Source organism: Bos taurus, chromosome 19 (genome assembly GCF_002263795.3).
Source record: "Bos taurus isolate L1 Dominette 01449 registration number 42190680 breed Hereford chromosome 19, ARS-UCD2.0, whole genome shotgun sequence".
Classification (NCBI taxonomy): domain Eukaryota; kingdom Metazoa; phylum Chordata; class Mammalia; order Artiodactyla; family Bovidae; genus Bos; species Bos taurus.
Genome location: NC_037346.1, coordinates 51,167,204 through 51,192,438, shown reverse-complemented (window position 1 = coordinate 51,192,438; position 25,235 = coordinate 51,167,204). Strand labels below are relative to the sequence as shown.

The following is a 25,235-nucleotide window of genomic DNA, read 5'->3' as shown; positions in this document are numbered from 1 at the left end:
CATGCAAATTTCTTTTCCACCATTTTTTAAAATAAAAAATTTCAGGCATACAACAAAGTTTAAAGAATCAGTAGTGAACACCTATACACCCACCACCTAATTCAGTCCAACATTTACTATGTTCCATTTGTTCCTGTTCATGCCTCAACGCATTGCATTTTTGTGTTTTTGCATCACAGTAACCTGTAGGAACAAGACCCTCTCCTAACTATCTCAACACATCATAAACCAGGATGCAACACAGTTCCAGTCTTCACTTTTGTAGTGAACTTACTATATATAATAAAACATTATATTACACATATATATATTATACAACCATATAAAAGTTTTATGTAATTGTACAACAAATTTAAATACATATATATAAAACCAATCCTTAAATACTGAAAATCAAATGAACGTAAATGTTGGTTATAACCTGTTGGTGACATAATCATACAAAGAAGATCTTCCAGGCAACTTTAAACACAGAAACCAACTGCTGGTCCCTAGTGGGATATACCCTAGGGACTCTACCCTTCCACCTAAACGATTCTAAACTGTTTTCAGTCCTACACTGGTGGTAATCTTGATACTGTTATTAAGTTATATGTGCGGCATAAGATAAAGAACTAGAGTAATTTTGTGACTCTAATTTCATAATTCCTAGGATAGGTGATAGTAGGCATGAGCAGAGGAGATAGGGAATCAGAAGACAGCAACTTTATGACACTTTGGGGGAACTGACAAAAGTGGAATAAGATGGCAGATTAGATCTATATCAAAGTTCAACTTACTTAAATTGCTCAATGCACTTGTTATATAAGAACGCGTCCTTATTCTTTGGAAACATACACTGAAATATTTAGGGGCTATGTTCTTAGTCTCCAAATGTTCTTTTTGAGTGTGTCTACAGACTGTGGCAAATGATGCAATAAGAAAAGAAACAAGCAATCTGAAAAAGGCATCCCATAGAGCCGTCAAAATAAAGCAACAGAGACCCACAGACTGTAAATCCTGTTCACGTCTACCTGAGGAGGCTCATAAATTGCAGCTACTTCAGCCCTGATACCAAGAGGAATGTCTTTGTGCTCCGTGTACCGTCCATACAAGTACCCGAAGTGCTGGTTCCCCGTCTTCCTCCAGAAGTCAAGGAAGCGGTCAGCAACTGTATGATTCTCAAACATGATGTTGTCCACATGTCTGTATTTCTGTAGAGTTAACAATAGGTTAAATTCAAGCACTCAATAAAAAATAATTCTTTTAGCACAAACCGTTCACAAGTATCTTTTACCTAGCTTTTTAAACACACAGACTTTAAAAATGTGCTCTGCCCTTCAGACTACTTCAGATTTTAGCAGGTAGAAGGGGTAACGGTGGGATTCCTCAATAAATTAATTCAAATTTATCTCGCTGGGGGACATCCCTAGCAGTCCAGTGGTTAAGACTCTGCACTTCCACTGCAGGGGGGAGTATTCGATCCCACATGGGATTTCACCTAAAATAAAGGTTTTCACATTTTCTAAGTCAAAAAAAGTTTTCAAAAAGAAATTAAGACAGAAAGAAAGAAAAAAGAGAACTAGAGTGATGGATGGAAGGAAGGAAAGAAAGAAAAGGAGAAAGGTTCTCAGTCAAGGAGGTCATGGGATTCTAAGCAGTTAAACACGGGCTGGCAGCGGCAAGGCAAAGACAAGGCGAGTTATTCTTGGAGGGCTGGACGATAAGAGTGGAAAAGGCCAGAATAACTACACAAAATTTTCCCTGAGCTCCTTCTTGAGCCAAGGCTCCTTCCTGAGCCCAGTTCCCTTCTTAACCTGGCTTGGAAAGATGTCCTGAGCTGGTCCCAGGACAGTTCTGTTTATAGTTGAGCCATAGCCAACTTCCAGAGCCACAGTTTCTTAAAAGGCAAAGTCACAACCACTAAGCATTTTAAACAGTCACCAAGAAAATTTTGCCTCCATATAAGCCAACAAGACAGAAAACTGAAGGCTCTCCTCTATGCTTGAAGGAGTTAGAGATCTTTCCTTAGCCATGAACATAAATATACTGCTTTCTGCATCTAGATGGACAGACAACATCTCACCTGTCTGTTCAGCGTGATGGCACTTGGCTGGCACTTAGTACAGATGCCGTTAGGCCATGGAAGGTGTCCCTCACACCCTGATTTAATCTTGCAACTGATGTTCTCCAGGGCAACAAATTTCCCCCTGAACAAGAAAATGCAACTTAATTAAACATTACAACGGTGAAAAGTTTAGCAGGAGGCTGGAAATAAAATGTAAGATACCTTACACTTCCTGAATAGAGTTCTCAGGAGCTAAACACGTGGTAGCAACAGCAGGGAAAACGTGCTAAAATTTATTCTAATGGAGTTCTAGCTTTTGTCCCATACACTTAACACTGTACAGGATTCAGAACTATTTCTGACAAAAACAGTTCGTTTTCACTATCACTAACATCTATGAAGATTTTCAAGAGTACTGCTGAATATCTAGATTTAACCTATGCCTCTGAGAGAAAATGAAACTCTTTTTAAATTTCATCAGCTTAACAGAAATATTTACATAATGAGTCTAGTACTTAAGATTTCTGTACAGAATTCTTATCCATAGAAAAAATGTGATTAGGATACATAACAAAGATATCACCACTCTGTTTTTGGTCAGTGAGGATGTCCTGGGCCCCACTGGACTTGGCGGTGAGCCTGCACAAGCGTCTGCAACCTCCGTCGCTTTCCTGTTCACAAACAGCCCAGTGAGCAGCACTGTCCCCACAAGCCAGCGGCATCATGAAAATGACAGCACTTGGGAAGCAAGGGTTACCACCAAGGCTACGTGTTAACGACAGCGACAAGCGAGCCCTTGACCTAGACTGACAAAAGGCCAGCAGACCTCAGCTCACTTGTGCTCTGGTCCAGACAGCTTCAGAGCTTACCCCACGGACAAAGCAAGAATAGGCTGCTGGTAGATTTTTTTTTTCCCTGATCTAAGTTTTTTTTTTAAGTCATTTCAGGATGTCAGCAGGCTGTCAGAGAAAAACTACAAGCGGGCGAACATGACATTCTTCAAGAAATGTTGCTGAGTTGGGTTCAACCACCATCTCCTCTCGCTGCACAGACAGGAATCATAAAATCCCAATAAGAAGTCCGTTCCTTTTTGGTGAGGTGAACACATCAGCAGGATGGGGCTGCATGGCAAGGACTTGATGTAATTCAGAAGAAATCAAAGTGCTCTCAGCTTGCCACTGTCATAGCTGCTCTGTAAGAGCCAGCCGTCCCCGCTGCCCACCTGCACCCACCCTGCCCGCCTGGCTGAGCCTGCAGATGGCAATGCCGAGGCACCAGAGGCCAAGCCAGGGGTAACACCCTACCTCGGCCTTACTATGGCTGTGAAGTTGAGATGCTAATGAGGCAGGCTCCAGGGCAAAGGGCTGACGGGGGCTGTGAAACAGGAGAGCCAAGAGGACTGGGGGGAGGTGGTCAGGTTTTCAAAAACGCAGAGGGAAGGTGTGCTCAGACTCCACAGACACAGGACTGGCCACTGTCATACCTCATCTCATCCATCTTCGCAAACAACTAGCTGCCAGGACACCACATACCCGAGAGAAGGTTGCCAAGGTACCCCTGGGCCTTCACAGTGGCCACCGCCAGCCTGGCCTCTGCCCTGCACTGGGCACTGCGGACTACAGCAGGTACCAGAGTCTCCACCCACCTGTTTCCTCTTCTAGAATCAGAATAAGATTCACAAATTCAAACAACGCATGCCCAGACTCTTAACTTTACTTTTCTCACTCATATGCCAAGGGGCTTTAAGCAACGTGTGCAAGTGACGAAAAATGAACTTCTGTGCCCCAAAGCCACACGGGTGCCACCCCCACATTCAAGCTGCTTACTTGTCAGCCCCTCCAGTCAGCTTCCGGATGTACGCGTGGAAGGACATGTGCTTCACGGGAGGCTCCAGGTGGTTTAGGTAGTCCTCATCAAACGGCTGCCAAAACACACAATCAACAGAGTCACGCACCTGCGCCCGGGGTCGCGGCCACAGCCTCCACCTGCCCAGCCCTGAGGCAGGTGGGCAGTAGGAGAACTGGTGCTGGGTCCTCACTATTGTTCTAGGTCAGAACCCAGTTTTCTGTGTACCAGTTATCTTTAAAAGATTAAAATGAATCTCTATTAAATATAAAATGATGTAAGTCAAGTAAGGATCAAGTAAATTTTGAAAAAAAAAAAAAAAAGCCACAAGATGAAGCAAGAGGAGCCTCATGAAGAAAATCAGGTTGGCCTTCCTGCCATAAATTCAGTGTTAACCAGTCACAAGTCAGCATTATTATGGTAACTCTCAATCTCACCAGGACAAATCAGTAGAGACGTGAGATTCAGGGCAAAGTAAATCAAAACAATGATGAACACGAAAACCGCCAGGCCCAGCTTTGTGTCAGGTTGTAAAAGGATTGTCCAGGGAACCCAGTGTAAATGCTGCCCCTTTATCACAGCAATACCCTGTCCCAGCTGTTCATAATCCACCCAGAAGGTCACTCCCATAAATAAAGGCTCAGCCTCTCAGTGCAGCCTGTACTAGGGGGAATACGAGGCCCAGGGCAATAAATAGGTAAGTTCTTTGAACCACTCCAACCCAGCCCAGGACTTAGAGGTGTGGAGACAGCTCTGGGAACTCACTCTGCATGGACTCTCACCTCGAGAGGAACGCAGTGCACGCACTTCCCCAGAGGCCCGTGCCGGCACCTAGAGCATAAGAAAGGGAAACGCACAGTGTCAGCACGTGCTCTTCTGCCTCCTTGCATGCTGATACTCACAATGCATGTCATACCTAATGAAATGCTGCCCCACCCACGTGAAATTATCTGAAATGGTACATGGTGAAGAGAGCTTCTAACAGTTTAATATTTTGGTGTGTATTAAAACTATTGACCTGTGCATCAAACCTGTTATTCCATGGATATTAACTGCTTAAAATGACACAAACCAAAAGCAAAAGTGAATGAATTTAAAGTCAATTTAAATAAAAATGTTAGGTGAAGACTAAGAAAGTTGGTATGTGGATGTGGCAAAAACCCTGAAAATGGGACATAAATAGCTCAAGTGTGGACAACACCCACTCTGCGTACGTATTTTGAAAAAAGGATGAAAGGATCACTTGGCTCTGTGGGTTTCAGTCTGCACAGGACAGTGGGGATGTGGGAGCTGGCGAGGGTGCTGACAGGTGCAGCCACAGCACTGTCCACACGGGGTGAGAGCGCTCAGGTGCACCTCGTTCTGTATTTCAGAGCAAAACCCGCCTGGATCCCCCAACAGGCAGGCTCTTCCAGGTAATGCACACAGAGGCACATGAACTCTGAAAAAGATTTCTAATGAGCCTCACAAACACTGATCAGAGTGGGAGCCACCCGGGTCCCTGGGAGGAATGCAAATGGGGTGGAGAGCTGACTGATGGCCACAGCCACAGAGTGGTTCCACGCCAACTGCATCTCAGCACTGTCTGGGGCCCTCTGATTGGAGACATACAAGTTCCTAATGCAGCATGCTGAATTCCAATATCTCAATGTCATGCCTGCAGAGTGATGCAGTTACACACTCCACTGCAGAGACAACTTTCACTCAGTTTTACATCAGAGTGTGAACTCAGATGTTTCTAACTAGTCTCCTTAAAAAGGACAGCCAAATATCTGAAATAAACAATTGTACACAAGCATAAGCATTTTACACACTCCTCGGTGAAAAGTGAACATTCCTAAGGGAGCGGCACCTTTAGCAAATGAAACATTTCCCAGAAGAACGGAAAGAGCGCACTGAGTATGGGAGGCTGAGCATCGTCCACGAGAATTAAACCAGACAATGTGAATGAGGACCTGTGCCGGCGGGTGCTGGGGTCCCCCCCCCTCTACCCCGCCACACTTGCTAAAGCCCTCTCTGCACGTGCATCCAGGTATTTCAGGGGCACACCACAGAGAGGACTTGGTTTAAGGCTCCTCCCTTCTTTCAAATCTCTTAGTTCTCACCAATTTAAAACTTTTAAAATACAAATGGAGCACAGTTAGAGATTCAAACAATGAGAAAAAGCTCACAGTTATAACTTAAGTGAGATCTAAGTTGAAAATAGATGGTCAAACTCGAAACTTACATTTCTTCATCAGGACACATTACAGACATTTCACTTGACTGACCCCGTGGCCCCGAGGGCACTTACAGCTGTGGGTCGCGGCTCCTGTAGATCTTCCCATCCTGCCTGCTGAGGTACTGGTCAATCTCATCTTCTACCACGTTGGGAGCACCACAGGCCTTCAACCCCTGAGGGGCTGATGTCTCCATCTCAGACGACGGTCCCGCAAGGTTCGAGGGAAACAGGAACAACAGATCTCCATGCCTGTTCAAACAACAAATGTTAAGTTGAGGCTGTCTTTCTTTCTCCACAACCTGAGCTGCACAGAAGATCAACTCACGCGAAAACCTCTGACGCCTACAAACAGCCAACACCAACCACCCCAACGGACTAGACAGTAAAACTTCCAATTGTAAAGAGAGTCGAATGCTCCTTTCCTGTCTCCCCTGTGCCTGTCCACCTTATCAAGATCAGCAGCAGGCTCTCTGGACTGAAACATAACTTCCTTACCATCAGACTGCAGGATCTACGCTGCACAGGCACAGACACACCTAGTCCCACACAGAAGACGCACAAGCTCAGCAGACGCTGGGGCAGCACAGCCTCTACCCTCCTCCTCCTCCTCTGCTTGGCACCCACTTCCCCTCATTCCTTCCTTGGCCCTCTCTTTAGCTCCCTCATTTACCTCCCTGGCGCATCTTCCTTCCACTTCTTTACATTCACACACATGTCCATAACATGCATGTCACTAATATACAACCCTGAGATGATTAGACACACACTTTCTATATTTGCTGTTCCCACACAATCCCTCCAAAGATGGTCTGCCTCTAGTCAAGGCTCCACGGTGAAGCCACCCTACAGTACGCTTTGCTGCTCCCGCATGACAGGCAAGGCTCTTGAGAGACCTGCCACTACCATGCCACCAAGAGATGGCACAGTCTCCTGGCCGCAGGGCAGATTTCCCAGAGAGAGTACATTAGACTTCAGGAGTTTTATTTGTTCTTAAAGCTGCTGACGTACTGCTTTCTACAAAGGCTGCCATGATTCACACTGCAAAGGGCAACATTTGATTTTCGATCATTTTCGATATGAACAGCGTCCTTTCCCCATTAGACCCACTGCAGACTTCAGCAGAGCCTGACTGCCCACCTACCACCATGCCTGAGGCCAGTGAACAGTCCCACCTGGGAGCACGGCGGGTCCTGAGACAATCAGTCAGCCAGTCTGGGAGGAAAAGCTGTAGCACCACCACTGGGTAAGTATTTCCTTGCTCTCAAGAGGCACGTGCAGAAAGCAAGACTGGAAGCATAGCCTGGAGCCTCCAACCAACAGAGAGAACAGGTGCCTCAGCCAGGACGGGGAGGCTGGGCTGCAACTCTTCAACGGGTCTGCTCGGCCCTCTTTTTCCTCTCACAATTTAGGGTGATAAGACAGCCAACTTGTAATCAAAGATGTCTATGTCTAACAGCAAATGAGATATTCCTAAACATCCTCCAGGTTCAGGATACTTGGCTCAACTATCCATCAGTTTTAACAAACACACTCTAAAAGGCATTGTGGAGCTCTAAAGAAGGGAACTCCCAAGGGTCCAAAAACCCAGGGCAGCTCAAACAAGACTAGTGAGGGAACTTATGGCCAGCTCACGAGGGGAACCTTGAAGTTGGCTTGTAATCATTCTCTGGGTGACAGAGATGAGGCCTCAAGCCTGCCTGCCCAAAGCGAGTTGCTGAGCCCAAAATGCCACACAGAGCCAGATGTCTGAAGATATCTCAACAGCTGGGAAAAAACCTACCAGTTGACAAAACAGACCAAGGAGAAATCCTATCTGCCTCCATCCACTACGCTGTAGGCAAAACTGTCCGAGAGTCTGAAACCAAAGGCTTGCTCTTGCAAGCATCCAGGGTACACTTAGGGATGCTATTTGGTTCAGGAAACCAAAGACAGAAATTAACTTGAGTGCGGAGCCCACAACGCCCCCTTGTGCTTACAGAAACAAATGCTTCTCAGTAAGTAAGTCAGTCGCTCAGTTGTGCCCAACTCTTTGCGACCCCATGGACTGCAGCCCACCAGGCTCCTCTGTCCATGAGATTTTCCAGGCAAGGATACTGGAGTAGGTTGCCATTTCCTTCAGTAGGAAAGCCAATAACTCCAGATCCTTCAGGGCTCCCTAAGACCAAGTTTGGGCAAATATAAGCTCTCAAGAAAAGGTCACCAAATGTACAAGATAAACGAACCATCAGGACCAAGAGAGGGTGGCAAACAATCAACAGATTTAGATAGCCAAAGACTTCAGGTGTGGAATTCAAAACAAAGGATATATACTTATGAGTGAAATGTCAGCTGGAAATGGAATGAAGAATTGTGAGCAACAAGAGGCTATCTGCAATGACCAGGGGCTCCAAGAGTGGGCAGAGGGGCCACAGACTTAGTAGCTCTTCCCAAATCCCCTGCATAGAACAGGCTAGACAACACCAGCAATAGTGCAACAGGATCCTCACAAACCCTAAATACACTCAGGAGAGGCAGACTCCAGACACCTCAGGACCTGAGAGGGAAGCACCAGGTGTGTGACAGGCCAAGGCAGAACCCCAAGGAACCCAGCAGTCTTCACTGGCAGCCTGGGGGCCAGCGTGAGAGTAGAGCAGGAGCCGGAAAGAAGCCCCTGTGAGCATATGAGCTAACAGCCAGGGCTGAAAGAAATCAAATAGAAAAAAGTAAAAAATGTAATCACTGAAATAATACAGAGACTGAAGGAGAGGTATTATTTAAAGAGATAAAGGGGAAGAATTCTCTACACCTCACCTGCAGATACAGAAAATACATTTTACATCAGGTAGAATTACACACAGCAACTAACAAACCATCAAGTCCACACCTGGACAGATCAAACAGAAACCACAGGACCCCAAGACCAACAGAAGATCTTTAAAGCAGCCAGAGGAGGAAAAAAAGAACCTACAAATGAGTTAGAGAATTAGAACAGCCAGTTGAACTGTGAAAATGGCAACAAAGGCAGTGGAGTGAGCCCCGCACGGAGCTCTGGGTGACCGACTCTTACAGACGTGGTCGGGTAACTCTCGAGCAGGGACAGGACGTGCTTCTCATGCTGCTCAGCAAGCATCACAACTATCACTGAAAAGACGCCCTCTAGGATCACCCAGAAAGACACGCCCTCCAAGTGTGACCGCATGGCAGGTGGACAGCCTTGCCTAAAGGGTACTTCATCCTGCAGCCCCCCTTTCCTGGCATCCAGCCGTCAGAATAGTTCTGAGACACACAGCTGCCACATTCACAGTGCTCGTCCTGTGTAGGGACCAGACAACCATGAGGAGGAGGCGCAAGCCCCCACCCCCAACAGACAAGGGTGGAGGGGCCCAGTGACACTGGGTGACTATTCAGGCACACAGCCGGGGTAGTGGGTGTGAGTCCAAACCTGAGCAACACCCACGAGAAGTGATTCTCAAGATGCGGAAACCCTTTGCGAGCTGGGAGGAAAGTTTGCGAGCTGGGAGGAAAGTCGGCCCTCATCCACTGGCAACGAATATACATAAGACAAGGCTTTACATCATCACAGCAGCAGGCAATGAGCAGGTGCCAAACAAGTATCCGTTGAAGAACAAATAAATTCATGTTAAAATTGCATTTTTTCCCCCTAAGATATACTAATTGTGAGTCTAAAATGGACCACACAGATTGCCAAGACAGCCTATTATTCTGACTGGTAAAAGTCACACAGCCAAGTACCAACAAAGCCCAGCCCAACCCTCACTAGTGGCCACAGCAGCCAGGCTACCTGTAGCCCAAATAGGAGAATTCCCTGCCCGCTACCTAAGGACAGCGAAAGACCTGAAGGGTTCTACTCACTAACCCGTGAGCAGGTGTGCCCACACAGCTCAGACAGGGGTGAGCAAACCTTTTCTTTAAAGGGCCAGACAGTAAAATATTTTTGGCTTTGCAGACCAGACAGCCTCTGTCACAATCACTCAGCCCTGCCCTTGCAGCATGAAGACATATAAACGAATGGACGGACGTGGCTGTGCTCCCATAAAACTAAAAAAACAGAAGAGGTCTCTGCACCCAAGAAATCCTTCTGACATTACCCATCAATTCTAAGGCATTCCAGGGGTCGTGCCAGCAAGAAATACAACACAGACCTACCAAGCAGGTCTCAAGGCAGAACTACACACAGAGTTACATTCAAGGTCCTTCTCTGCATGAAGCAGCTGAGTGTGCAGCTGCACACACACTATAACTCCTCCTCTGTGACGCATATCCCTGAATTCTGCAAGTCAAACAGATCGGCTCGACAGTAACTGTAGATTCGGCATGGCTGCCAAACACCTGGCAAGCAGCATGGTCACCCGCACTCTGGTCCACGTTCAAGACCGTAATCACAGTAGCAGAAGGAAACGGGGGAGAACTTAGTGACTTCAGGCGGGTAACTAGTGCCAGCATGCCCTCCCCACTCCCCACCTTCTCCCCTCGGGCACTCACTTGATCTTCAGCAGGTTGAGGGATTTGTTAGATGATGCTGTTATTTCTCCAGTCTTGTTTCTATTGATGTAAACTGAGAAGCCATTATTTTGGAAGCCAAACTCCTTTGCGACCTAAAACAAGCCCCAAACAACAGAGATTTAATAAAATATTTAAGGGAATTCCCTGATGGTCCAGTGGTTAGGACTCTGAACTTTCAGGGTTAAGGACCTGGGTCCAATACCTGGCTGGGGAACTAAAACCTCATAAGTCACACAGCACAGCAAATAACATACCAAAATATTTAAGTCTCACTGCTCTGACCACATATACACATCAGACATTCCTAGTGAGTTTAGAAACTGCTCCTCCTTAAACAAATACCTCTTGTTATTTTGCTTTCTTACGAGGAAACTCGAGTCTGGGGCCAAGACATGCAGCTCAACTCTTAGGGTCATCTGAGACAGGGAATTTTGGCACAGAAACAGAAATTATAAAATATAATCCAATGGAAATTCTACAACTGAAATAGAAAATTCACTGGATGGGCTTATCATCAGAAAGGAAATGACAAAAACAAAATAAAAAAAAAAGTCAATTAAAGATGGGTTAATAGAGATTACAATCTACAGATAGAGATTTGAAAGAATGAACAGAGCCTTAGGGAACCTCCGGAGCCATAGCAAATGATCCTCCGGAGAAGAGAATAAGGCTAGGACTGAAAAATATTTGAAGAAATAATGGCCAAAACCCTCAAATTTGATGAAAAACATACGAGTTAACAAATCCAGGAAGTTCAGCAAAACCAAAATAGGATAAATAAAGAGAAAACTATGTCTGGGCACACTGTCATCACACCGCTAAAAACCAAAGATCAATGGAAAACAGAAGACAATGGAACAACATCTTTAAAGTGCTGAGGCAGGAATAAAAATCTGTCAATTCAGAATTCTCCATCTGGAGACAATACCCTTCAAATACAAGGGCAAAATGAAAACATTCTCAAGTTGACAAGATCCAAGGGCACCTGTTGCTGACAGCCTCCACCACAATAAATGCCAGAGGATGTTCTTCAGGCTGAACACCAGACAGAAACTCAGAAGCAGAGGACACACAAAGATAAGGACTCCAAATCAAACAACAGGAAATCATCACAGAATCGCCATGAGAATCCTGAGAGAGCAACAGTGCTGGTCAGGAACAGGAGCAGGTATTTTCTTGGCAGTCCAGGGGTTAAGATTCCATGCTCTCAACGCAGAGGGCATGGGTTCAATTCCTGGTCAGGGCCTAAGATCCTGCATGCTGCGCAGTGTGGCCAAAGACAAAGAAACAGACAAGACTAAAGACTTTGACCTTTTTCTGAAACAGCGATAAACTGAAATTAACAAATTGTGGCACTTTATCTGTTCTGCAAAACCATACTGTTTTTCTATAGGCAGAGCACTGCAAGCTATTGCCAAGAATAAGAAAGAAGTCTTGCACCAGGAACATCGTTCTTGTGTGAGTTAGGATAGCACCCCTGGGATGTAAGGCAATCTCTGAAGTGGTGCAGGGTATCGTGTGGGCAGCCCTGTGGGCAGAGGGAAATCCCTATGACCACATGACTGAGATCTGTGCTTTCTATCAGGACAGAGAGCAGCAGTATTTTCAAATACAACAGCCAGCAACATTACTTCACACATGCTAAATCCCACTGTTGGGAGATGCAGAAATATATATACTAGGTTCTATACGGTGCTCCTGTGAAAATAACTGCTTCTGTGAACTCTGAATTCTTTATCTAAAGATACAGAAATCGAACACAAGGCATCAAGCATTAAAAAAAAAAAAAAAAAAACTTAGCAGAGTCTTACAAGAGCACAGTTAAAATCTTAAAAACTGGGACTCTGCTGTCAGTCCAGTGGTTAAGACTCTGCCTTCCAAAGCAGAGGGCACAAGTCCCCAGTAGAAGAACTAAGATCCCACATGCCATACAGCGCAGCCAGGAAAAAAAGCTTAAAAACTTCATTTCACACCTGAGATAATCTTGATGTGTGACTACTGTAATAAAACCAGAAACATGGTACTATGTAAGATGAATACAAATGTTTATAATGGAAAGTAACAAAAAAGAATACATGGCATGATTTCATTTAAGTTGAAAAACAGCCAAAACTAAAGTTTAGGGTTTAGGAAGGCATAGAGGTGGTAAAACACAGAAAAGTGGGGAAGCAGCTCCCATCAGGTCAGGAGAGGAGTGACAGGGTGAGGAGGTGGGAAGGCTGACCGACAGTTCCTGGAGGCTGGCACCGCCCCAACCCAGACCTGGGTATTTTCTTCATCATCAGTCTTTTTGACTGTTCACATTTTTCAAGCATCTCTTAGCAGGTACTTTAATTCACAGGTAAAAAAACATGTATAATATTATAAAGAGAAAGGACAGAGTCACTTGCTGCTAAGAGGTCGGTTAAGAAAGGACTGAGGGAAATTTCCTGACAACCCAGCAGTTAGGATTCTGCGTTTTCATGGCTGAGGGTGCACATTTGATCCCTCGTTGGGGAACTAAGATCCCAGAAGCCACAAGGTGCAGCCAAAAAACAAGGACAGAGGTAGGATCTGGGGTGACTCAGTAAGGGCCCTTTCAGGGAAGTGACAGCAGCAGAAGCAAACCCTTGGATCCTGGAGATGAGGAAAGACGATGCCAAGCAAGACAGCCAGAAGAACCTGTCCTGGAGGGGTTTATGGTCTAATGATTCACAGAGAAGGAAAGGATCCAGTAACTCAAGATTCTATGAGAGATTTTCATTGCAAGATGTCTCATTACACTTACAAAACCAATTTCCTTAGAGAGCATAATGCCACATATTAAACCAGGATCAAGGATGTCAAGTGTGGGGATGGGAAGTTGGAGCCGACAAAGTTCAGTGGTTAACATACTTTTCAGGCCAAGTCTGTGAGGCGAAAGGAAGGCCATTTCAAAGCCCACTTACAGGGCACAAATGCACAACCAAATTATTAATTATCAAAAATCAGTACGAGTCCACTTATATGACAAACCTGGAGAGACAGAATGTAGGGTGGTTACCAGAGCTGAAGGGGAGGAGGGGAGAGGAAGTTTGTGTTTAATGGGAACAGAGTTTCAGTGTGGGAAGATGAGGAAATTCTGGAGATGGGTGGTGGTGATGTACAACACTATGAATGTACTTAACGCTACTAAACTATACACTTAAATGTGGTTTGCACGGCAGATTTTATGTTATTCTTATCACAGTTAAAAAAACAAGATACAAATCTACATTTGTTGACATAGAGTCATGTCCATAACCTATTGTAAAGTGAAAAAAGCAGGTTACAAATGATCACAAGGTGAGATGTGAATTTCTCTAGAATGGGTGCATCTTCTGCCTGCAGGGCAGGAGGACTGACATATGGGTCACTGCCTGGACTCATGTAACTTGTCACCCAGATAGCTAAACAACCATGAGCCCTCAACACCGCCATCAAACAATCCATTCAATGATCAATCAAGGACGAAAGAGGGATCTTGGTTGTTGAGCCTTGTCGGTAAGGTGGAGAGCGTCCTAGCACCAGCGCCTGAAACACAGGTGTTGGTGGCTGGCTCACTGGTCTTCCTGACAGGGCAGACAGTGACCCCTTCAGTGAGACATAACATGGTCACGTGAATCAAAAAATGGTTCAGGAAGGTTGGACTCTGAATGTGAGGTCACAGGGAGAGCCTATTATCCAATTAATTTCAGTTGGATTTTCCTCTTTACCAATGCATAATACATGATTAAAATACATTATTTCCAAATCAGTCTTAAAAAAGCACTTTACATATAAATTAAAATGCAGGCATGCCAGTTTTTGTTTCGTGTTTTGTACTAAGTTGCTTCAGTCATATCCAACTCTTCGCAACCCTACACACTACAGACCACCAGGCTCCTCATGAGATTCTCCAGGCAAGAGTACCAGAGTAGGTTTGCCAATTCCTTCTCCATTTTTTTCTTTGGTGATCCATAAATGTTTCTCCTTAACCTCAGATATGAAATACAGCAGTAGTAGAGTATGCTCCTATTTTGGTGAAAGTACATTACATGCATACACAGGGATGTATGTGCACATATGCCTGCACATGTGTACACATAAAGACATGCTACACGGCTAGTAAAATTTTGAGTTATTATTATTGCTTCTTTATACTTCCTGTATTGTTCAAGGCTTTTATAATTAATCCATATTATTTGCATAATCAGAGGAAAGGATTTTCACTTGAGGGGAAACATCTCAGCGTAATAAATGTTTGAAATAATAAATTTCTTCCCAAACAAATTTCTCCTAAGCAATGACTGCTGCGGTGATAATGGCTTCAGAAATTAGGTCAACACTAAACTGTACCTCCCTGACTCCACCCACATCCAGTGACAGCTATTGTGTCCATATTCCCTATGCAAGGCAACAAGTAAATACCCAGAGGGAGCACTAGGATTTCAGGATACTTCTGAGGCAAATAAAAGTCAGAATAATCCTGTATTTTTAGGCTTCTTTTAAATCATTTGAATTTAACCCGTCCAACAACTCTATATTTGATGCCAAGCACGAAAACCTCAAGTTAAAAACAAAACCATATCTCTACATGGTTACTACAGATATAAGAAATTTTCATATAACAAAGACTCAGAAAAGTAAAGAACAACTGTAGGCAGTATTTTTAATCTCACGTTTATCCCCACAACTGTCCAAGCAATAGCCACTTAATGCTTCATCTTTGCTCAGACGATCTCTCAAGAACTCAAGCTTTTAGGGTATCCTAGCACCATCACCAGGAGTGAGCTGACAATGGTCAGCTACTACTAAAAAAGCAAAGAGTAAAATATTAAAATGGAGTAGGAAAAGGCAACCCACTCCATTATTCTTGCCTGGAAAATTCCATGGCAGGCTATAGTTCATGGGGTCACAAAGAGGTGGACGTGACTGAGCAAGTAAGCACACATGCAGGATATTAAAAAGTCCTTGAAGACACAGAGATTCTCTTTTCTGCTGTCTACTGCACCTGGGTTTTTTTCTTTTATTCTTGTAAATACGGTCACTTAAGCAGCACTGTTGGAACCAGAATAGAAACTACTTTTCAGAAACCAAACTTCTCAGGTAAGTGCTATGACTTCCTTAACAGATCACAGTGTAATCCTCAGCAAATCTCCTTATTCCCTGGACTTCAATTTCCATCTTTGTGAAAACAAAAAGATCAGACTACCTGACACTGAAAATTCCCTCTGGCTTTAACAGTCTGTGACCTTTTTTTTATTTTGCTTATGAAAAGTGACTTTTTAAATCATTATAAAAGTTAATACCTATCTACAACAAATTCAAATAATAAAGAATGTATAAAATAGAGGTTGGCAAATTTTCTCTGTAAAGAGCCAGGCAGTAAATATTTTCAGCTTTCAGGCCATACAATCTGTCACAACTACTCAGCTCTGCCCCTGGAGCTCAAAAGCAGCCAGACAGTACATAAGCCAAAGAGTACGGCTGAGTTCCAATGAAAATAGGCGGCCAGCCATGAACCATGCTTTGTCGACCTCTAGAATGAAGCATCAAGCAAAAGCCACTCTCCTTCCTTTGGCCTCCTCTTCCAGAGCTACCCCTTTTAGGTCTGGCTTATGCTCTTTAAACCACATTCTCACATCACAGATTTGTAAATGGAGCTTAATTTAATTTTTTAAGAAGAAAGTGGGATCATTCTATACATGTTAATAATTCCCCTTTGCTGAAAAACGATTCAAGTTCTTCACTCTCTGATTTTTCACTCACAAATGCTCCTCCTATGAAATCCTTTTACACTGACCTTTGGGCCCTTGGTCCTGCAATGGTAAGCAGTGGTCAGCTGTGACACATCTGATCCTGTATCAGTCCCACCAATCATGACAGAGAAAACCAATGCAAGAGACTAAACTTGGGAGTGGGGAGGAATCAAGAAAATGAGGGAAAGAGAAAAGGTACAGACTAGGAAGGGAACAACAGTGGAGGATGAAGAAAGGTCAATACCCAGCCATAGGTACCTTTTTCAAAAATGTTGCAGCCGTTTCTCTCTTTGTTGCCGTGATCCGCTTCACCCCATCTGGGGACTGGACACGTATTATCTATGGTAAATGAAACAAGGTGGTTACTGTGCAGACTTGGAAGGTCCTGACCTATTACTGAAACTAACATCTGCAGTCTCTTGGCATATGAGTCACTGGAACTTTAAGAGTCAAACTTCACCTTTCCCCCTGCGTATTGTAACCCAATGTTTCTAGAAGATGAAGCAGAGGTCTGAGAGTCATCAGCACAGGGGAGGACATCCTAAGAGGGCTGCCCTAATAGTCAACTCGTGTCATTTCACTCAGAAAAATACAGCTTCAATTTTTTTTTAATTTATTTGGCCATGCCACATGGCTTGTGGAATTTTAGTTCCCCAACCAGGGCTTGAACCCACACCCTAAGCAGTGAAAGTGCAAAGTCCCAACCTCTGGACCACCAGGGAATTCCTACAACCTCAACTTTTAACCATTATTTATAAAAAATATATCTGAAAGATCAACATTTTTCTCTTCAGGTTTATACAAATATATATTTTTTTATCAGCAGGAAAAAAAACAAGAATCATGAACAAGTGAGTTGTTTAAAAAAACATTTTTGTTCCCAGATCCATACAGATTACTTTTAAAACATCACAGAATTCCACGTGGAACTCCCTAGCAGACTATCAAGGGTTAGGACCCGCAGTGAAAGCCAAGGGCACAGGTTCGATCCTTGGTTAGAAACCAAGATCCCTCCAAGCCATGAGGCCAAAATAGAAAAAAAACTAAAAACATTAAAGGATTGCAGGAAATCTAATTTGTTATTTACTTTCAATAAAAAGAATAAAAGAAAAGAAATAAGAGGTTTAATACCATGGTAAAATTTGTCAGAGTTTTAAATATATGGATTTTCATGGCTAGCCATGAAATGGTTGTCAGGTCTGGAAGACAGCTGGACAGAGCAGCACTTTCTAGACTTGATTTTCACCCTGATAGAAGCCCAGTGAAGGTGAGCTGCTATGTCCAGGCCAACCATCTGAGGTCTTGCCTCAATGGGGAGCATGAAAAGGCATGCCCTGCCATGACAAGATGCAAGACAGAGGATGTTCCAACCACCTGAGGGATGGGAGGAGCCACGAACAGAATGTGCCAGAAAGTACTCACGTTCTTCCTCTCAGCAACACCGCACTGTGTATTGTATTCAAAACAACACTCTACAGATGAGAAATGTCATAAGCAACTGTTTTTGAAAGGCTTTCATTGATACAGGACAAAATGCCACAACGGCTTTCGATCTGGTCTATTTTATCAAACAAATTAAGAATAATGTAGGGATTTCCCTGGTGGTTCAGTGGCTAAGACTCTGGGTCCCAATGTAGGGTGCTGGCGTTCGATCCCTGGTCAGGGGACTAGATCCCACATGCCACAACTAAGATTCTGTGCAGCCAAATAAACAAATATTCTTTAAATAATAATAATTTAGATTTTCCTAAAATTATTCCTACATTTCCTAAAAAATAGCTTGCCTCTGTCTTTCTCTGTTTTGGTTTTTTCGGTCATACCTCTCAGCATGCAGAACTTTCCCAACCAGGCATCAAACCCCTAACCCCTGCAGGGGAAGCAAGGAGTCCTGTCTCAACTACTGGACTACCAGTGAAGTCCTTTCTCATTTTCTAGTAACGCGCGTGTGTGTGTGTGTGTGTGTGTATTCAGTTGTGTCGGACTCTGTAACCCCATGAACTGTAACCCACCAGGCTCCTCTGTTTACGGAATTTTTCAGGCAAGAATACCGGAGCGGGTTGCCATTTCCTACTCCAAGGGATCTTCCTGACCCAGAGATCGAATAACTTTTGCTTAACTGAAAAGGTTTCCCCCCCATGTTGTATTCAATTTTAAGATTTTGTTTTGAATAGTCCTTATGAAATCCCAATTGTTAAGAATGTATTTTCTTTATTTTTGCTTCTCAATAACATCTGTTTAACTTTCTCATTCATCTGTGTGTACCATAAACAAAAAGTCTTTTGACTTTTGATTTCTAGTATACTCTAGATTCAAGATCTAGAAAAATGTTTTAATACACAGCCTGGACATGAGGTAACCTCCCACTTATTTGTTTCTGCAACCTGTCTCCAATACTGAGGCAGGTTAAGCAGTAAAGAGCCCTGCTTCTCTTTGAGGGATGTAGTGACTGTGGCTTTGAATGTTCACTTAGGACCAAGAGCATGACACTCTACTCCTTGAGGAGTTAAAGGTCAGGATTACACGTTTCTGGAGAGTTTCAAAGCTTAAGAAGTTATTCTACTTGTTCGTTTACAACAAGACATAGAAGTCAAGATTTCCAAGCTAAGCTCAGTATTTAACTCCGAAAGACAAACGTAACTTATACTGAGGGAAGTTATGGCCTGGCCTTTGACACAGGCTATAAAATACACAAGAAAACACAAACCAGGCAACAGAGACACATTAACTTCTTGGTAACCTAGGTCTCCCTATTTATGAGAAAAGTGAGCCCAGAATACTTCTTGGGGGAGTCAAAGAATTAGTAAGATAAAAATCAAGTTTTTACACAAAAAATTTTAGAAGACTTCTTCTAAATAAGTAAATAAACTTTTGAAATAAATCTCAGAAGAATGATCTGTTTCAATTCCGCACAATGTGAGAAATTCAGCAAGAGATCCATGCTATCCACTAGAGCTTTGCCTTATACACAGACACAAAAGTGGCTTTCTCTGAAACAACTCACTTATCCACAGGTATTTCAATTCAGTTAAAAATACTACAGTAAAGAGAAAGTTTGGAAGCATATTTGAGTGCTCTTAACCTATTTCTAGGATGAGTTACCAAGAATTGGTGGTAAGTCTTATTTTAAAATGAGTTAGTTGCTCATTTCTTTTGGGCCATTTATTCCCTCTGCTCATCTCTAGGCTGGGAAACAGGGAGAAGGAGCCAGGGCCCCTGAATAGAAAGCAGAGCTAGGACTCACTAGAGGAAAAGTCTCAAAGTCCCAGAGCTGGAGGTTCCTGCAGACCTGACCATCCAGAGAGAATGCGTGCTATTCCCAACACCTGGCAAAACTGTTCGAGGCCCTCCCAAGGCCAAGTTCTGAACATGACTTGCCACCCCACACTGCTTTTGCTTCCCCCAGGAAATTCCAAGTGGTCCTTAAAGTTAACCAAAAAATTCTTCTGTTCAGCTGGTCTGTTGGGTTTTTTCCGGCTACACTGACTTCTGAGAGGAACTTTTCTCAAGTTAAGAGACGGCCAGTTTTTTTCTGATTTTCACTTAAAGAAAACAAAAAAACAAACAAAAAAAAAACACAAAAACTTTAAGGGGACGTGTGTTAATCTCTAACTTCGGGTACAAAATGAGATCTAACATCCCTTTACAGACAGGTAGCTGTCAAGGTCTCCTTGCCATCCGCCAGTCCACCGTCTCCCTTCTTCGCAGCTTCCTCTAGCGGAAAGGGGGGTCCCCATTTGTAGAAAACGCTTTTAGTGACCTGTGACAAGGCACTCACTGGGGCAACGGCAGGAGGCAGGAAAGACGGACAGGAGGCGAGGAGGGGTCTTAGCCCCCGGCAACCCGGAGCCCCTCTTCTAGGCGCGCCCGGCGAGACCCCGCGACCAGGAATAGACCGCCCGGCCTCCTACTCCAGCCGGGGACGGGAGGAGCTGAGAGGAGGTCGGGAGCCCAGCCGGCTGGCCGGCCCAGGAGGAGGAGGGCGGGCCGCTGCGCCTCTCCGCAGGCCGCGCCGGCAAATATGCTGCCTCATCCCGGCGCCCTCCCGCCCGGCAGCCCCACTCACGATGCTCTCGGCCATGGTGGCCGCTCCCGTGTCCGGGCTCGGGCCCCGGGCTGCCGCCGCCTGCCGCCCCACGGGCCTCGCAGCCCCGACCCCGGCCTCAGCCCCGGCCCCAGCCTCCCGCCGCCGCCGCCACCGCCGCTCCAGCTTCGCCGCCCGGCCGCCACCGCCGCGACGTCCTGTGCCTCACCCGACGCGCTCCCCCGGCCGCGCGGCCGCGCAACCAGGTTCCGGCCCCGCAATCAGGTTCCGGCCCCACCAACGGCCCGCGCCTGCGCAGGGCGGCCCCGCGCTGGGCTCTGCGTGGAGGGGCGCCCCCTGCTGACCACGCGGTGGAGAGAGGCTGCGCAGTCCAGATGGAAGCATCGGAGCGCATCTCATCCACCGACAGAGATCGGTGGGCTCGAACTGGGCGCCTTGCTGGTCACACGGAAATTCTATTCTAAGTGTGTTCGGGAGGTCTTTGGGGAGGTGAGAGTGGAGGAAGCATGCGCTGTGTAACATTGTAGGATTCTTCTAGAAACTGAATGGAGAATAGTGCAGGAGGAGAATCAGAGAGACCCTTGGGGAGACTGAGGCTTTATTTAGTTCAGAGGGCAGAACACAGTGGCCATGAGGGGGCTGGACGCGGGACAAACGTTGACGGAAGAGTTGATAGGGTTGCTCCTATCAAGGGGGAAGGTGTGTAGTTTTTATCCTGCTGACACACATCCTGCTTTCTCACCCTGTCCTGCTCTTCTTGTACAGGACGGCCTCTTTTTGCTTCTCATACAGTATGCTTCTCATACTGACTGTATCCCTCACCCAGAAGGACAAAACTGCGTCCTGGTGGTGACGTCTCCTGGTGTGGTCACGTCCAAGCATTGACAGACATGCTGTTCTCCTCTACACCGCTTGCCTTTTAATCTCCGTTGTGTGACTGTGAAGGTATTACATTAACGTTTTAAAGTTGTATTAGTAGTTATATTTCTGGGGCTGCCATGACAAAATACCACAGACTGAGTGGCTTAAACTTATTTTCTCACAGTTCTGGAGGCCGGAAGTCGGAGATCAGGCTTGGTGTCTTCTGCGGCCGCTCTCCTTGGCTTGCAGATGGCCGTCTTCGTCCTGTGTCTTCCCTCTGTGCAAGTGCATCCCTGGTGTCTCTCTGTGTCCCAGTTTCCTTTTCTTATAAGGACATTAGAGGACGGCCCGCCTTAATGGCCTGATTTTAAGTTAACTACCTCTTTAAAGGCCTTACCTTCAAAGTCTCATTCTAAGGCCCTGGGTTTGGACTTCAACATAGAAATTTGGAGGGGGACACAGTTCAGCCCATAAAAGTGGGAGTAACTACACTTTCATCCAAAGGCTACCCAATATCAGAACAGGGCTGAGATGGAGCCAGAGAGGTGACAGCCATCTTCCTGAGATCCTGCTCTGAAGCCTGATGCAGCAACTGATGAGGCCGGACGTGTCCTCTTTGAGGAAGAGACGAGCCACAGTCTGGCTACACTGGGCCTGACCTCCAGCTCCCGTCCTATCCCTGACCTTCTGCCCGTAGCACAGCAGCCTGAGTGGTCCTTTTGTCAAATTGGATGCACCTTACTCAACACCTGTCATCTCCTCATCTCACTCAGAGAAAAATTTGAAGACAGCCATCCTTATTCAGACTTTCCAGGCTTGTTCCCACCTAAGGTACTACATGTGCCCGAAACGCTCTTCCTGCACGTCAGCCTGGCGTGTGCCGAGGGCACTGCCCAGACCCCCACTCAGGACCAAAGCTGCTGGCAGCGCTGGCTGAGCTCCCCTTTTGGGACTTAGCTTACTCCAGATCACAGTCCCTTCCCCCAGGCAGCTCATGCCCAATAACAGCAATGGTTAGCAAGGCCCACCCCCATGTCTCAGTCTGGTACAATTCTGCAGGCCATCCCAGCTGCGAGGATCCCTGAGGCCTTTATTGGGATTGTCTGATTGCTCACCTTCTCCCTCCGCCTGTGCCATGCTGCTTCCATTGCAGGTCTGGATCCTGAGACACTCCCGGGTGACCTTCCTAAAGTCATCCTCACAGGGGCCTTGCCCCAAGAAAATCTATGGGGCTCATTCCCTCTCTTCCTTCAGCTTCTCAGTCCTCTTGTTCTTTTCTTTTCTTTTTTTTTAAATTTTTAAAATATTTATTTATTTATTTGGCTGTACTGAGTCTTAGTTGCAGTACCAGGGATATTAGATCCTGGCATGCCAGGATCTTTAGTTGCAGCATGTAAACTCTTTACTTGTGACATGTGAAATCTAGTTCCCTGACCAGAGATCGGACCTGGGCCCCCTGCATTGGGAGCACAGAGTCTTAGCCTCTTGACCTCCAGGGAAGTCCCTCTTTTCTTTTTTTAAATTGAGATGACATTCACAGAACATACAGTTAACCATTCTAAAAGGGAAAACTCACTGTCCTTTAGTGCATTCCCGATGTTGAACAATCACCTTCTCTATCTAGTCCTAAAGCTTTCATCAACCCCTGAAGGAAACCTCACACTCATTCAGCCATGGCTGCCGTTTCCCCCTTCCCCAACCACTGGCAACCACTAACCTACCTTCTGTCCCTATGGCTTTACCTATTCTACAAGTGGAATCACATAATATGTGGGCTTTTGTGTCTGACCTCTTTCACTGAGCATCATGCTTTCAAGGTTCATCCATATTGTAGCCTGTGTTAGAGCTTCTTTCTATTTTATGGCTGAGTATGGTAGGCTTCCTGGTGGCTCAGTGGTAAAGACTCTGCCTGCAGTGCAGGAGCTGCAGGAGATACTGGTTTGATCACTGTGTTGGGGAGATCTCCTGGAGGAGGGCTTGGCAACCCACTCCAGTATTCTTGCTGGAGAATCCTATGGACAGAGGAGCCTGGTGAGCTATAGTTCATAAGGTCACAAAGAGTCAGACATGACTGAAGCAACTAAACACATATGCACACATATTCCATGGCATGTATGGAGCACATTCTGTTTGTCCATTCTTCATCAATGGACGCCTGCGTTGTATCCATCTTTTGGCTGCTATGATCCTGTATATCTATGTATTTGTTTGAGTCCCTGTTTTCAATACTTTTGGGTGTATACCTAGGAACCAGAGCCTTACAGTGAGGCCTTCCTGATCACCTCATACAAGACATCACCACTATTTCCTTTCCTTGCTTCATGACACTTGTGACCATATAAAACAGCACATATTTGCTTGTTTCTCCACATACTGTCTGACTTCCCCTGTACTTGAATGTAAGCGCCTAATGATGGGGGATCGTCAACTTTCATCACTCTATACTGCAGGGCTCTGCACTGCAGACCAGTCCCTGACAGAGAATAAACTCTGTGTCAGTCATTTGTGCTCACAATACTGCTACATAATGAACCCTCCCAAAATTCAGTGGCTTAACACTCAGCTGGCCCTCTGCCTGAGTTTAGGCTGGGCTCCAAGGAGTAGTCATTATGGGAGCAGCTAGTGAGGAACCTGAAGCAAAAACACAGATGGGAGCTTCCCTGGTGGCTCAGTGGTAAAGAATCCGCCTGCCAATGCAGGAGACATGGGTTTGATCTCTGGCCTGGGAAGATCCCCTATGCCGAGGAGCAACTAAGCCCGTGTGCCACAACTATTGAGCCTGTGCTCTGGAGCCTGAGAGCCACAACTTCTGAGCCCACGTGCCACAACTTCTGTGCTCTAGAGCCTGGGAGCCACAGCTTCTGAAGCCCATGTGTCCTAGACCCCGTGCTCCTGTGCAACAAGAGAAAGTGAAAGTCGCTCAGTCCTGCCCGACTCTTTGTGACTCCATGGACTATACAATCCATGGAATTCTCCAAACCAGGATACTGGAGTGGGTAGCCTTTCCCTTCTCCAGGGGATCTTCCCAACCCAGGGATCGAACCCAGTTCTCCTGCATTGCAGGTGAATTCTTTACCAGCTGAGCCACCAGGGAAGCCCAAGAATACTAGAGTGGGTATTCTCCAAACCAGGATACTGGAGTGGGTAGCCTATCCCTTCTCCAGGAGATCTTCCTGATCCAGGAATCGAACCGGGGTCTCCTGCATTGCAGGTGGATTCTTTACCAACCGAGCCACCAGGGAAGCCCGTGCAACGAGAGAAGCCACTGCAAAGAGAAGCCTGCATACCACAACTAGAGAGTAGCCCTTGCTTGCTGCAACTAGAGTAAAGCCCACACAGCAACAAACACCCAGAGCAACCAAGTATAAATAAAGTGTGTGTGTGTATATATATATAAAAGGACAAGATAAAGCAAATAAAAAATAAAAAGTGCTCCCTGGGCCATACTAGTCTGGAATTGGACACCAGGAAGAGATTTCAGGGGATGGCATAGGTCAGGGACCATCAGTGCCAGGCTGATCAGGGCCCAGCAAGCAGCCCATGTGTCTGGATTGTGAAGTGGTAAGTGAGGAAGGAAAAGAGATGGGCTAAAACATCAAACAGAAGAAGCTGAGAAAAGGAGTGGGGAGGACGATGGAGACAGGACAGGGCACACAAACCCCCCAGAGACCACCCTTTCTCCTGCCATGCAAACGTGTTTGCAGAGGGGCTCCTGGCAGCCTCTGTTTTCCACGGTCTCAGGGCTCTAGCAGCCAATAGCAGCATCCACACACATCATAGTCTCATGCAGTCCATAAGCTGGACTCAGGAGGTGTGGAGGTTCATGCCCAGGGTCTTGCAGAGTTGGTGAGGGTAGGGTCCTGCTCTGAGCCAGTCTTCCCACTGCATCCAAGCAAGGCAGGCAGGGCGAGAAGGCAGATGATGCAGGCTCAGGGAGCCTGGAGCACACCTCTGTCTGTTCTCTGCTGCATGGTCAGG

The 25,235-nt window shown here is 45.7% G+C and overlaps 1 protein-coding gene across 1 annotated transcript in view; it reads right to left on the bottom strand.

Moving 5' to 3' along the window:
* NPLOC4 (NPL4 homolog, ubiquitin recognition factor) overlaps positions 1-20,541 on the bottom strand; it is a 48,587-nt gene extending 28,046 nt beyond the window's left edge. The window contains exons 1-8 of the mRNA NM_001192189.3: positions 20,418-20,541; positions 16,613-16,693; positions 10,596-10,708; positions 6,186-6,362; positions 4,675-4,723; positions 3,874-3,968; positions 2,066-2,189; positions 1,014-1,193 (exon numbers count right to left, since the gene is read on the bottom strand). Coding sequence (NP_001179118.1) covers positions 1,014-1,193; positions 2,066-2,189; positions 3,874-3,968; positions 4,675-4,723; positions 6,186-6,362; positions 10,596-10,708; positions 16,613-16,693; positions 20,418-20,432 — 834 coding nt within the window. The 5' untranslated portion in view covers positions 20,433-20,541. The remainder of the gene's footprint in view (positions 1-1,013; positions 1,194-2,065; positions 2,190-3,873; positions 3,969-4,674; positions 4,724-6,185; positions 6,363-10,595; positions 10,709-16,612; positions 16,694-20,417) is intronic.
* Between the last annotated feature and the right edge of the window lie 4,694 nt (positions 20,542-25,235).